This window comes from Hippocampus zosterae, chromosome 13 (assembly GCF_025434085.1).
Source record: "Hippocampus zosterae strain Florida chromosome 13, ASM2543408v3, whole genome shotgun sequence".
NCBI classification, from domain to species: domain Eukaryota; kingdom Metazoa; phylum Chordata; class Actinopteri; order Syngnathiformes; family Syngnathidae; genus Hippocampus; species Hippocampus zosterae.
In genome coordinates, this window is record NC_067463.1 from 16,976,318 (window position 1) to 16,990,866 (window position 14,549).

General features: G+C 45.0%; 3 protein-coding genes across 3 annotated transcripts; 1 reads left to right on the top strand and 2 right to left on the bottom strand.

Moving 5' to 3' along the window:
• The first annotated feature begins 1,967 nt into the window (after positions 1-1,967).
• On the top strand, positions 1,968-3,890 carry mettl26 (methyltransferase like 26). Its single transcript, XM_052084409.1, has 6 exons — positions 1,968-2,331; positions 2,476-2,638; positions 3,119-3,178; positions 3,303-3,370; positions 3,472-3,550; positions 3,623-3,890. Exons 1-6 carry the CDS (start codon positions 2,138-2,140, stop codon positions 3,677-3,679), a joined length of 621 nt encoding a protein of 206 aa, XP_051940369.1. The 5' UTR covers positions 1,968-2,137; the 3' UTR covers positions 3,680-3,890.
• A 741-nt stretch (positions 3,891-4,631) lies between these two features.
• Positions 4,632-8,269, bottom strand: wfikkn1 (WAP, follistatin/kazal, immunoglobulin, kunitz and netrin domain containing 1). Its single transcript, XM_052084374.1, has 2 exons — positions 7,446-8,269; positions 4,632-6,406 (listed from the first exon to the last, which is right to left on the bottom strand). The coding sequence occupies exons 1-2, from the start codon at positions 7,713-7,715 to the stop codon at positions 4,889-4,891; spliced, it is 1,788 nt and encodes a 595-aa protein (XP_051940334.1). The 5' UTR covers positions 7,716-8,269; the 3' UTR covers positions 4,632-4,888.
• Positions 8,270-9,253: 984 nt separating this feature from the next.
• Positions 9,254-14,410, bottom strand: LOC127613384 (ras-related protein Rab-40C-like). Its single transcript, XM_052084402.1, has 6 exons — positions 13,637-14,410; positions 13,494-13,554; positions 13,334-13,394; positions 12,227-12,304; positions 11,609-11,831; positions 9,254-10,739 (listed from the first exon to the last, which is right to left on the bottom strand). The coding sequence occupies exons 1-6, from the start codon at positions 13,788-13,790 to the stop codon at positions 10,438-10,440; spliced, it is 879 nt and encodes a 292-aa protein (XP_051940362.1). The 5' UTR covers positions 13,791-14,410; the 3' UTR covers positions 9,254-10,437.
• Positions 14,411-14,549: the final 139 nt, after the last annotated feature.

A 14,549-nucleotide genomic window follows, 5' to 3' on the forward strand; every position in this document is an offset into this window, starting at 1 on the left:
ATGGTGTATTTTATTTAGTTATTTTTCCACAGTCGTCACGTTTGTGCGGTCGCACTAGAATGTTTGTTTGAACCAAGTAATTTGCTTTACAGCCGGAGTCAATAATGTCAGCAGTTCACTTCCGGGTTTGGCTGTTGGGATTTGGAGTCCTTTTGCTCGATTCCAGTAATGTTTGCTGAATGCTTTCTCATGTTTGGAATAATTCATTCATTCATTCATCTCCCGAGCCGCTTGATCCTCACTAGGGTCGCGGGGCGTGCTGGAGCCTATCCCAGCTGTCTTCGGGCAGTAGGCAGGGGACACCCTGAATCAGTTGCCAGCCAATCACAGGGCACACAGAAACGAACAACCATCCGCACTCACACTCACACCTAGGGACAATTTAGAGTGTTCAATCAGCCTGTCACACAAGTTTTTTTGGAATGCGGGAGGAAACCGGAGCACCCGGAGAAAACCCACGCAGGCCCGGGGAGAACATGCAAACTCCACACAGGGAGGCCGGAGCTGGAGTTTGGAATAATGAATATTGATAATACATAGTTTAAAATCATGGTTGATTTATTTAATTTTTATGATTATTGTGAATTTGAAGGTATTAAATTAATTAATGTAGTATTAGTGGGAATGGTAAAAATAGTGGTGGAAGGTGTTTTTCAACGAAAAAAATTACCAAGAATAGTAAGGCGTTTTAACAAAAAAAAAAAAAAAAAACGACCATGTATAGTACGGCGTTTTTAGCCAGAAAAAAAGGACCACGTATCGTAAGGTGGTTTTAGCCGAACAAAACTACCATGTATATAGTCAGACGTTTTTAGCCAAAAAACATGACCATTTGTAGTAAGGCGTTTTTAGCCGAAAAAAAACGACCATGTTTAGGAAGGCGTTTTTAGCCGGAAAAAAACGACCATGTATAGTAAGGCGTTTTAACCCGAAAAAAAACGACCATGTATAGAAAGGCGTTTTCAGCCGAAAAAAAACGACCATGTTTAGCAAGGCGTTTTTTGCCGAAAAAAACGACAATGTATAGTAAGGCGTTTTTAGACGAAAAAAATGACCATGTGTAGTAAGGTGTTTTGAGCCGGAAAAAACGACCATGAATAGTAAGGCGTTTGTAGCCGAAAAACCCCCCGAACATGTATAGTAAGACGTTTTGAGCCGAAAAAAATTACCATGTATACTAAGCCGTTTTTAGCCGAAAAAAAAGACCATGTATACTAAGGTGTTTTTAGCCGAACAAAACAACCATGTATAGTAAGGCATTTTTAGCCCCTAAAAAACCACCATGTATAGTAAGGAATTTTTAGCCCCAAAAAAACGACCATGTATAGTAAGGCATTTTTAGCCCCAAAAAAACGACCATGTATAGTAAGGCATTTTTAGCCGAAAAAACGACCATATATAGCACGGCATTTTTAGCCGAAAAAAACGACCATGTATAGCAAGGCATTTTTAGCCGAAAAAACGACCATATATAGCACGGCATTTTTAGCCGAAAAAAACGACCATATATAGCACGCCGTTTTTAGCCGGAAAAAAACGACCATGCATAGTTAGGCGTTTTTAGCCAGAAAAAACGACCATGTATAGTAAGGTATTTTTAGCCCCCCCAAAAAACGACCATGTATACTTGGGCGTTTTTGGCCGAAAAAAAACCGACCATGTATAGTAAGGCATTTTTAGCCCCAAAAAACTATGTTCTGTCACTATTACATTTAAATGTTAACTTGAACGAAATATGTTTCGATGTAATATAAAGTGGAAATTATTTAAGCTTTTAACGATAGTGTGTGATTTCTCCTTTAATAAAATAAATATATAGGTAAAAGAGACTTTTTGAATTGTGACATGTTGCATGTGAGATTTGTACGCATTGTTGGTTTGGATCTGTGAAAAGTAAATAAAAAGAGAGAGAGAGAGACTCTGGACGTTGATTACTACTTCCACTGCTGTCATTGGATGTGATGAACCACGTGGCTTGCGACAAGGCGGAAGTGAAGCATTCACTGGCGAATAACAAAACATTCGAGAGTACCTTCTCGGACTTGTATTTGGACTAACAAATCAACAACCTGGGGTCCTGGGGTGGCTTCGTAAGTTCGTTTGTATTACCCGACAGTTGTACCCAGGCTTTAGCAAGATGCTGAATGCCGCCGCCGCGGAGAGGAACAAGGAGCCAATCCTGATGGTACTGCGGGGATGCGTGAACACCGACAGGCGGCTGCAAGCGCTCGAGGTCTCCTCCGGTACAGGACAACATGTCATACATTTCGCTGGAGCTCTACGGAACATTATTTGGCAGCCATCAGAGTACGATCAGCGGTCTTTAGCCAGGTATTATTTTGTTTATTACTTCAGTCAACTCAACGTCCGACACCTGCAAAATTCTGTTGACTTTACACCAATCGGGAGCTGCGTTAATGGTGTCGGCGCGTTTGTGTTGTTGGATTACAATACACAGTGCTTCTCTCTTTTCAGTATAGAAGCCTACAGATCTCACTACCAACTGAACAATGTGAAGCCCGCCATCCACCTGGATGCTTCTCAGAGTCATGATCACTGGGGAGGGATCCAACCAGAAAGTCTCGATCTGGTCCTCAACATCAACATGATCCACATCTCTCCCATGGCTTGTACGGAGGCACGTATCTAGGTGATGGGTCTAATTTTAGACCATGGACTTTACCTGCAATGACTGTACCAGTACATATGCCCACAAGCCACTTTACACCCACACAATCTAACGATATCCAATGCAGTGCTTCAACAAAATTCTGCTTCGACAACAATAAGGAGAATAACAATCCTCATTTTGTGGATCAAATGTGGCTGCAAATGAGCCATTCTGAATTTTGGCCTTGCAGCTTTAGCCGCTTACTTGGTTGACACAGTCAAACCCCCCCCCCCCCCCCCCCCCCCCCACCACCACCAAATGGCTTTATTCAGCAAGACAAATCATATGTATAAAGTCTACAGTACTATAAGTCTGATCTTTGGCCTACTTTGACAACTGGTAATAAGCAATACTTGACATAATTCTTGGGATTTTCAAAGCAGTTCTTGTATTTTGAATGCGTTCTGCTCTCTCTCATGATGTAAGACCTGCTCTTTTTCATTCTAGGGTTTATTTAAAGGGGCTGGTGTGGTGTTGAAGCCACAAGGTCTACTGTTGACATATGGGGTGAGTTTAAAACCACTTGAACAGCTTATACATGTGCATTGCCTAAAATTATGGCGCCCTCCCCGCCTCCCAAAAAAAAATCAATCTTAATTTGTGATACGTATTTTTCTGCCATGCTCTCCAGCCCTATGCAGTGAACGGTGGCATCACACCACAAAGCAATGTTGATTTTGACTTCAGCTTACGACAGAGGTAAGGTGGCCTTTCATCTTCATGTGCATTGTTTTTTGGAATTATGGCACTGTGAGAGACACAAATCCACTTGTCCAAGAATGAAACATTTTAATTTACAGGAACCCAGAGTGGGGCCTCAGGGATATCTCCCTCCTCAAATCACTTGCAGAAATACATGGTTTGTTCCTGGAAAAAATTGTAAGTTAGCTTTTTCAAATGTATGTTTTTTTTTCTCTGTGTAATGTTAATGTTAAATGTTTTCTGTGTTAGGTTGACATGCCAGCCAACAACAAATGTCTCCTGTTCAGGAAGGAGAGTTTAGTGTGAAGTGTCTTGTCCTCCTTTTGCTGAGCGGATCACACAGCAAGACGAAGAAAAGCGCCTTAAATTAACTCAAAGCTCAGACACGTTGCCAAAATCCTACAATAATTTTAGACATGACAATAAATAAACAGCCAGAATGATTGTATCATATATCTGTAGTACACTATATTCCTGATTGCACTCATGAGTAAAAGTAACTCGTGGCTTATCTTGATTTAGTACCTTTTATTTATGTAAGTGGGTGTATATACATACATATATATATATATATATACACAGTATATAAAAAATGTGTGTGTGTGAGTGATGTTGAGAAAACGATATAGGCCAAGTTTTTACTCCACGCACATTGGTAACCAAGCAGAAATGCCAGAAATAATTTGTAGAAAGGTTTATAGGTGATAATGTGCATATTAGACATACATACATAGAAAACATGTAAGCATAGTAAAAGAGTTTCTTAAAAAAAACAACAAAGACAATTTAAGTGACGTTATGCTAAGCAATAGAAGTTCATTGTTGTAATGATATGCTTCTGACAGCTATAAAAGAAATAATCATTTTGAATGCTCTCGTACAAACCGCATGTGAAGATCAAGAATAATTCATTCATTCATCCATCTTCCGAGCCGCTTGATCTTCACTAGGGTCGCGGGGGGTGCTGGAGCCTATCCCAGCTGTCTCCGGGCAGTAGGCGGGGGACACCCTGAACCGGTTGCCAGCCAATCGCAGGGCACACATAGACAAACAACCATCCGCACTCACACTCACACCTCGGGACAATTTAGAGTGTTCAATCAGCCTGCCATGCATGTTTTTGGAATGTGGGAGGAAACCGCAGCACCCGGAGAAAACCCACGCAGGCCCGAGGAGAACATGCAAACTCCACACAGGGAGGCCGCAGCTGGAATCGAACCCGGTACCTCTGCACTGTGAAGCCCACGTGGTAACCACTGGACTACCGGGCCGCCTCTCAAGAATAATTGACTTTGATTATTAAAATCAAAAGAACCCCCCCCCCCCCACCACCACCAGAATAACACCACAAAACACACGTGGAATATACATTTGTTTAAGTAGCGCTAAATGCCAGAAGTGCTCCTGTGAAAACTGGTATCATTTTTGTTGGGCCAATTTCCACTTTGGTGATAAATGTTTCACAGTGCCATTTGTTCCTTCAACCATCTGTGCAATGGCAAGTCTCGGGGAGTTTTACAATGTCTGGCAGGTCTTTTTAACCAGAACCTCACGGAGCTTCTTAAGTCTGCGATCGGTTATTGCTCTGACGTAACTGTCTGACTGGATGATGGCCATGCCGTCCTGCACCACCCCCATCACCAACAGAGGGTTTTCCTCCACGGTGATGTTTGGGCAGGGACAACTCCAGTCTATCTTGTCAATGGTCACCTCAAGGTGTTTGGTGTTGAAGAAAGTCAAGCCCATCTTTTCATCTCGAAGAACCTCTTCCAAGCTAAAGCGGGCCAATCCCGAGTCCAGATCCTCGACGAGCTCCGTCAGCCGCCCCACAATGGCAAAGTCGCTGCGACATAAACTGGGTACCATTTTCCCCTTCAGCCGACATGTCTTGCAAGGTTTCTTTTTTGGTGTTGGGCAGTTTGCTTCACACTCCTTTAGCGTGCCAAAGCTGTTAGCGTTCCCGTGGCAACCGCCGTAGGCGAACGCTTGGCACCGTTTAATGACAGAATTCCAAGCCCAACGCACTTCCCAAGCTTTGCAGGGGCCCTGGACCAAAGGTAGGGAGCAGATCCCGACCCCCTCTCTTTGGCAGGACGCCTTACACTCCTCATAGGTCTCAAATCGGTTGCGGCTATCCTCGCACCCGCCATTGCTGAAGGCCGTGCAGGAGCCCAGCTTGCTGTCGTAGTACCAATCGACGTGGCGCTCGCCGCTGCACACTCTCGTGTCCACATCAGCCAGGCAGTCCGCCGGTGAGAAGGGCCTTCCCATGGGCATCTCCGGATCCTCTGAGAAGTCGTCATCGGCCCGACGGACGACTGATAGAGGATAGTCGGCACGGAGAACCCCTGCGGAATTGCGTGCGATGCAAGTGTAGATGCCCGTATCCCACACCTGGGCGTTGTAGATGACAAGCTGTCCAATGTTGGTGATCACCACATTGCCGTACATTTGATCCGGCCTCATGACGAGCTTCTCGCGCCGCTCGCTTTGTTTTTCCCAGGTTACATCAGGTCTGGGGATGCCTATGACATCACAGTGGAAGCTGACGGTGCCTCCAACGTAGATGGACTGGTGGCGAGGGTTGGAGTACAGCGTGGGTGGCATGGGGTCCTCTTGAGAGGACGTTGGGGTCGGATAAGCGGTCGTGTCCTGAGGCGGCGGGCTGGTGTGGGGTCCTGCGAGGTAGAATCGGCAGGTGACCACGGTCAGGGTCACCCCCCGGATGCAGGCCTCCGCATCCATGTAGCAGCGGTTGAAATACGTCAGGCCATCCGACGCGCAGGTAAAGTTCGGCTCTTTCTCGCAGCGGTCCCGACACTTGCAGATGGGCTGGCCGTCCCAGATGTCACAGGTGGCTCCCTGTTGGCTGCAGATAAATTCATCGCAGGTTGCCGTGGAGACCGGAGCGGCGGCGCCTTTCCCTCTTCCGAGGTCGCCAGGCTGAGCGGTGGTGCCATCAGAGAATCGGGCAGCGACGCAACTGTTCAGGCCGCATACGTTGGTGCAGCATTTCTCAAAGTCGGCACAGTCCTGCTCACACAGGACAAAGCGCACAAGGGCAACTGGCAGGTGGTAAAAGTACCTACGAATGTGCGGAAAACTTCCAAACACTCAAAAGTATTTAAGTACAAAAGTAAAAGTACTCTACACATTTTTACTATCAATACCTGTTTTGACAACTTGGCACTATAAAATGTTATTTCATCCATCCATCTTCCGAGCCGCTTGATCCTCATTAGGGTTGCGGGGGGTGCTGGAGCCTATCCCAGCTGTCTTCGGGCAGTAGGCGGGGGACACCCTGAATCGGTTGCCAGCCAATCGCAGGGCACACAGAAACGAACCACCATTCGCACTCACACCTAGGGACAATTTAGAGTGTTCAATCAGCCTGCCATGCATATTTTTGGAATGTGGGAGGAAACCGGAGCACCCGGAGAAAACGAACGCAGGCCCGGGGAGAACATGCAAACTCCATACAGGGAGGCCGGAGCTGGAATCGAACCCGGTACCTCTGCACTGTGAAGCCGACGTGGTAACCACTGGACTACCGGGCCGCCCATTTGAAATACAGTGATTCTAATTATTTTCCATGACAGCTCCTTCTTGAGAATACTTTTATAAGACCAACGCGTGTAATTTAAAAAAAATTAAAATAAATAGGGGCGGCCCGGTAGTCCAGTGGTTAGCACGTCGGCTTCACAGTGCAGAGGTACCGGGTTCGATTCCAGCTCCGGCCTCCCTGTGTGGAGTTTGCATGTTCTCCCCGGGCCTGCGTGGGTTTTCTCCGGGTGCTCCGGTTTCCTCCCACATTCCAAAAACATGCGTGGCAGGCTGATTGGACGCTCTAAATTGTCCCTAGGTGTGAATGTGAGCTTGGATGGTTGTTCGTCTCTGTGTGCCCTGCGATTGGCTGGCAACTGATTCAGGGTGTCCCCCGCCTACTGCCCGAAGACAGCTGGGATAGGCTCCAGCACCCCCCGCGACCCTAGTGAGGATCAAGCGGCTCGGAAGATGAATGAATGAATGAATAAAATAAATAGAATTAAGTAAAAAGTATACGTGACCTCACCTCATCGACGTCGCATTCTCTCTCGCAGGTGCTTTGCGCGTCAACCCAGAGATTTGTGTTGAGTTTGTTGGGACAAAGCCCCTCGTGTTCCACTTTGGGCGCAGACACACTCGCACCTCGAGAAAGTCCAAGTAATTGCCAAAGCAAAAATGTTCGTAAACAAACGCCAATCCATCCCAGGTCTTGTCTATTGGGCTTGAGAGCACGACGCCGAATTGTATTCTTCTTGGCGCATCTATAATCCAAAAGTGGTCGAGGGTTTTTATACATTGTGGCTTTTTTGCAGTCGTCGTCCTTTGATTAATTCCATACCTCATTTAGGTCAAGGTAAAGGAAGTAGTAGGTTCTCGGAGCCTTTCAGGCACGTCTAATTTATGCGCAAACAATAACAAGTTAGTCGTCTTGCGATGCGTAAAGTAGTAGGCTATTATCCAAACCAAGTTCCGTGCACCGCCAAACTAGAACTGTACAAATCAAATCCAGAAATACGTTACGTAAAAATATACTTTCAATATCCGTAGGACAAAAGTTCAACCTGGGCGATTTCACACAGCCGCGAAATAAAGCGAACTCGAGTGCAACAATGAGAAAGAAAGACGCAACATCAGCTTTTTCTGAGAGTGAATAAGGGCGGGTCGAGGGCAGTCTCATCTCGACGCCCCCTTGGCAGTCCAGTCAGTGTCTCAAACTTTTACGAAGCAGCGCCATGCGTTCAGCAACTGCACAAACATTGTAAAAAACATCAAAGAAAACACGCAGCAACAAGCTGTGCCAACAACAACGCACGCGGACATAAACATCCCCGTGAGAACTCTAAACGTTAAAAGTGTCCAGACATCATTTATTGCGGCGTCGTCTGTAAACGCTCAATTTTACTTTTTTCTTTTTTTTGTGTGTGCGTGAGGACGTTTGAGTGTATGGGCCGTTTTCTGGAATAAATACGGCAAAGTCCGGTCACAATCTGCCAATTGACGTCAATGTTGACATCAATTCTGGCCTAGAGTTGCCGAAAAATCTTGCCAAGTCCACCTCGCTTTTCGTCATGCATGTTGGAAATCACACCGAAGATGCTATTTGTTGAAATTCCGGTTGAATGAATACAGCGTTGTTGGGAGATGCCATTTCTTTAAAAATGTGCATTTTCCACTGTGTCCGGGGACACCCTCAATTTTCATCAGCGTATGACAAACTATTGCTCGTTTGGTCACTTGAAAGCCATGTTTTTGACCTCGTACATTTCACGCATTCCCTTATTGAGTTTAGAGATGCCACCCAACAGTGGTAAGATGCAAAGCGACACATTTGCTTTGTCCCAATGCCGCTGCCAAACGCTGAGAAGTTACCCCCCGAATCTTTTCATTGCTAGTGACCCGCGTAACCTTTCGCTGACTTTTGACCGCTGTATTCATTTCCCAGCTATCCAAAAGTGGCCACCGCAATGCTAATCAATCCCCCCCACCCCCGGGTTTGAAGGCTCCTCTGCACCGCTGGCCCCACAACACACAAAGAGAGCCAAATATATTCGCACAACGAACTTGATGAATGTTTGAATGAAAGTGGTCTGAAAAACATGACAGAAATAACACAAGACCAAACAAAGATGGCTTTATTTGTGAAGGATGTGTTTGTTTTCAATGCAGCCGGATGAGAAAACGCGAAACAGTTTCACATCCAAATCTTTACAACGAGAGCGACATCAGGAGCTCAACGGATTGTGCTTTCGATGTTTAAATCCAATGTACCTCTCTCAGTTGAGCTCAGACAGAAATAAGCAGCAGTGGAAAACGTACACCATAATTTCATTCCTATAATCTCATCAAATAATTTTGTTTTATTAGGCAAGTAACGTTAGGACTGAATTCAAATGGCATACCGATATTTATGCAGATTATTACAACCCCACTTACTTTGTGCTCTTACTGAGGTTTCGCTGTAAACATGTCATCTTACACCTTTTGTCAATTATTGAGTTCCAAGGTGAAGTTTGTGCAAGGTCAACGGTCACCATGCACCTCTGTCGCGTGTGCCTACACTTTTAAAGAGGCTGCAAGACAGTCCAATGCACAAATACGCGAGGCAGCGACATCACATTCCAGCTGGTCCTCTGTGGCCACAGCAAGGTCGCCGATGACTACAATTTTTTACATTCATAAATACATGACGTACCGTTTACAATTATTGGAAAGGCAATAAAACAAACAAACATACAATTCACAAATTTATGATAAGAACTGAGATAGCACAATTATCATGATAAAAACCTGTACATCATCAGCACCAAGCCATTTCCCGTGTATTTAATGTAAACTATCATTTCACTAAATAGGCCGAAACGCCAGAGCAAAATGTCCATCGGTGGATGAAACACGAGCAGCAGATGAGGACAAAGACATTACAAAACCCAAACGGAGCAATGCTGTTTTTAGATGCCGGCTTTGTTTAACTCTGTGCAAATAGTTTATCGACCCCTTCTTTTCCCGATTATAAAATTGAAATACGTCATATTTAAAATGCAACAAACAGTCTCGGATTTCAAAGAAAGTGAACCCTCGGTCAGGGTATAAGACACTGTAAATTTGACGAGTCTCCCACCCATGTCAATAAAATGTAAAAGTTCACATCCAACTTTAAATATTACAGACAAATAAACTTGTCAATAAAACGAGCTGAAGATTACCCCCGCACCCTCTTTTTGTAGTGTTGGATGTGGCGTGATGCACCTCAACTCATCTTTTGGTCCATTGTCATGTTGAACTCGATCAATGAGCTTCTTTAGCAAAAGTGCGGACAAAACATCCTCCAAACATGGCACTAAGTACATTTGAGAAAAAAAAAACCCCAAACCCATCAGAACAGAGCGAAGCAATTTCAAGGTGGTGCGAAATTCTGATCAGGTTTACTTGTCGGTAGGTTGTTTGCACCTCCTTTGGCCTTAAGAGGCCTCTTGGAGTAAAACAAGGCTAAAATACACACAGACTTCTGCACGCTTTCATTATGATATCTTACAGTTCCCTTTGGATGAGGATGAAGAGGTTTTCGGTGGACTCTGTGGGGGCCTGAAGGACTTGGAGCGTTTGATGCTGTTGGCCTTGCTTCCACAACTTGTGACGCCCAAGGCGGCACTGTTGGCTACCGAGTAGGAGCGCCCGTGCATCATGACGGCATTCATGCCGTTGGCCATGGAGAAGGATTTGAGATGGGATTTGATGGCCACGGGGAGAGGCAGCTTGTCGATGAGGTGCACGGGCGTGCAGGAGACGATGGAACGGCAGCACAGATCTTGGAGGCTGAAAACTGCAATCAGGCAAAGGGGAATTTTGATGATACAAGTGCACGGGATGTGTTCTTGTTTAAAATAGCATGAATTCATGTGAATAATCTGCATGAGAAGAACATTTTACACATTGTATGGAGGCTTACCAGTACCTAGGAGGTGGTGTTTTTTTTTATTAAGGTGTACTTTCATTCCAACATGATATTTAATGTCTCGGGCTAAAAATATATATATAAACATATATACTGTATGTACACTCACCATATTTTCCATACGATAAGGCGCTTCGTAGTATGAGGCGCACCTTTAATGAATAGCTCTTATGCATCTTAACATAATACAAGACTACAATATGTCAACTGAGACGATTATTCATTCATTCATTCATCTTCCGTACCGCTCGATCCTCACTAGGGTCACGGGGGTCATAGCTGTCATCGGGCAGTAGGCGGGGGACACCCTGAATCGGTTGCCAGCCAATCGCAGGGCACACAGAAACGAACAACCATCCGCGCTCACACTCACACCTAGGGACAATTTTGAGTGTTCAATCAGCCTGCCATGCATATTTTTTGGAATGTGGGAGGAAACCGGAGCACCCGGAGAAAACCCACGGAGGCCCGGGGAGAACATGCAAACTCCACACAGGGAGGCCGGAGCTGGAATTGAACCCGGTACCTGAGCACTGTGAAGCCGACGTGCTAACCACTGGACTACCGGGCCGCCCCACTGAGACGATTATACATCAGGAAATATGGTTATGTTGTACGAGCCTCAAAAAGATTGCGATCAAATCTTGTGGAAAACCTCGAGTCAAGCCACCAACCTTACTTGGAACTGCGAGGCAGATCACTTACACATAAATTAACGGCAGAAGCAACAGGCTCACCTCTGTTGGGCCTCCAGAACTTCTCCATCCCATGCCTCATGAGCACGATGCGTGAGAGTTCTGTGAAAGACTCGATGACGTTGAAGTTGCACAGCGGGCTGACCTCAAAGAACGTCATGCTGTTTTTCTCAGCGTAAGCCCTTGCTTGCTCTGTTGGAACCTGCCGCTTGAAAGCTAAGTGAAGTCGGTTACCAACCAAGATCCTGGGCACACCTGGGGCATGCTGAAAGATGAAAACTTTTTTTTTCTTCTTAACCATGTAAAAGGGGCGCCAAACATTACTTTCACGAAGCTCGGGATATTTAGCTTTCAGGTGAAATGTCAAGATGAACCCGAAAATGCACTCCTAAGTAGGGATGTAGGCGAAGGAATTTAAAGTCCTATTTCATTCGTCATAAGGGGTCTACAAGTCAAACTTTATCTGGTCCCTCATCTCGGATCTTTTTACAAGCATTTTTGCAAAAAGTACCGAATCATTGAATAGTTGAACGTGCATTTAAGTTCACCTGTAAATGTTATAGTGCAATTTAGATTCATCCTGAAACTTCACCCGAAAGCACATTATCCCCAACTTGAAATAACTTTTGTGTAGTGCATTTCTTATACTGAAATGCTGACCTCATCAATTTCTCGGATCCAGCGGTCAATGCCATCAAACGACCAGCCATTGGTGATGTCATAAACAAGGAGGATGCCCTGGGGAATGAAAATCTTCATGAGCACAAGTACACATGGTCCAAATTACTCGTACTCCTCTATTAATGAAAAACGAATCCTCTGTATATGAAAAACAAACCCACCATGATCACTAAAATAACAACGGGATCTTTACCTTAACTTTATTTTATTTCACGACCTTTGGAATATAGTAATTCTAATACCCCTTTCCCACTGCCGCAAAATCACGGGTAAACACGCATTTTTTGGGCAGTGGGAAAGGAGTGTCAATCCGTGTCCACCAGCACACCATCGGAGGCGGGTTGTGATCGCCTCGGATCGTCTCCACTTGCAGCGTGAAAGCCTAACACTGGACTTCCTGGTAATTACGTGTTGACACCGGGCGGTACGTGATGAGTCATAACATCGCGCGCCATCGGCTTTGTATATAGCACGCTCCCACAACAAAGCTTGAGCTGTTGTCTCAGTAGTAGCAAGGAGTTGATCCTCAGCTGCTTTTCGACCATTTTGAGGACGGTAAAAAGCATGGGAAAAGAAAGAACACTCGCTTCCATGTTGCTTTTTTACCACCAAGAAATCGGTCGCACTATCATCCACGCAATCACAGCGTGGTGACGTAACCAGACGCAAAGTGGTGGAAGGGTGGGGCAGCGGGGGGGGGCAGAATCGCCTTCTGTTGGTCAACGGGAAAGGGACATATTGCCAATTGGTTGCGTGTCGCCACGAATCACTACTACCCGCTAATTTCAGTGGGAAAGGAGTATAAAAGACTGATTCGGCCATTCATAAGTGGAGTGCTCCAACCTTCTCAGGTGTGAAGGATGCTTTCTCCAGACAGTATGGTTCAACTTCTCTCACAAATCCAAAAGTATCCAAATCAGGACTCCTTAGAATAGTCTGTTTTGTTCATAGCACACTTCAGCCTAGTTGTTGGCGATAATACACATCTGATCTTTGTCATGTTTTTTTACATTAACGGGTTACAAACACTTGTCCGTGTGCGTAATATTGGATTGTGACTCATGCCGCATGATGAATAGTCCTCACCTGTGCTCCTCTTGAGTATGACCTAAAGATGGTGCAGAATCTGCCCTGGCCAGATGTATCCCTGAAAGAGAACCACATATTAGCATGAGATTGTTCTTTTTTTTCCGACACATGGATTGTTGGATATTCTGTAGCCATCCCGCCGACAACTCGTACTTACCATAACTCTAATTTTACTCTTCTTCCATCCAGCAGTATTGTTGTTGTCTTGTAATCTATTCCTAAAATATCAAATAAATTCACTCTCTTTATGTTGTTGATGTTTTACGCTTGATGAAATAAAAATGACCAACAGTAACTCACCACTAGTGTAAGCATAGGGAGACTCTACCGAGCCGTCCTGTAAACTTTCCAGGATTTCTCCCTTCCCGACGTCACTGTCTCCCACCAAGAGGAATTTAAGGAGATAGTCGTAACTCTTGACAGGACTACTCTGGCTGCCCATCATCCCACGCATTGAAGCCGGCGGTTCTCGGGGAGCTGGTGAAGCTCGCCACGCTTTCAATAGTCGTGGCAAGGGACAAACCAGGCGGCCCCAACAATAACCAACTCGTAAATAAATACCCTTTGACGGGTTTCTTCGTAATATAGTAGCTAGGAGAATACACTGCGCCGATCGTCGGTGCAAATACGTTGCGATTTGACCGATTTCAGAGAGAAGTTATACATAAATTGCGAACAAGCATGAAAAAGGCCTACCCACACACCATCGATGAAACGTCAATGTTTACAGAAACAAAAATAACACGAGCCTTCGCCACTCTAGCTGCCTCGTTAGCAAAAAACAAAGTTAAAAAACGTCTGCTCCAACCTTAACGAGACTCAGAGCATAGAAAGTCTGAACTGGTAAAGGCGACTCCCACACAAAGCAATGCACTTAAGAAATTTGCAATTCTTTGTCTTATTTGGCAGTTTAGGTAATAATGAGAACCATACAGTATAGCTAGCACGGCTTCCGTAAGGACGGTGTTGGCGCTTCCGGGTATGACGTAATTGAAACGCAATATCCTCAATTTAATACAGTAATACCTGCTCTGCTGCAAACAGACGTCAAATCCAAATTCAGTGAAAAAACCCACATTGTTTAAATTGGGGGAAAAAATTATTCCTGATGCCTCATTATAATCATTTCTACATTTGTTTTACCCTGCATATGCCATAAAAAATAGAAAGACTCTCATTGGTTGTGCTATTTGCTAATTGACTCCAGGTGACA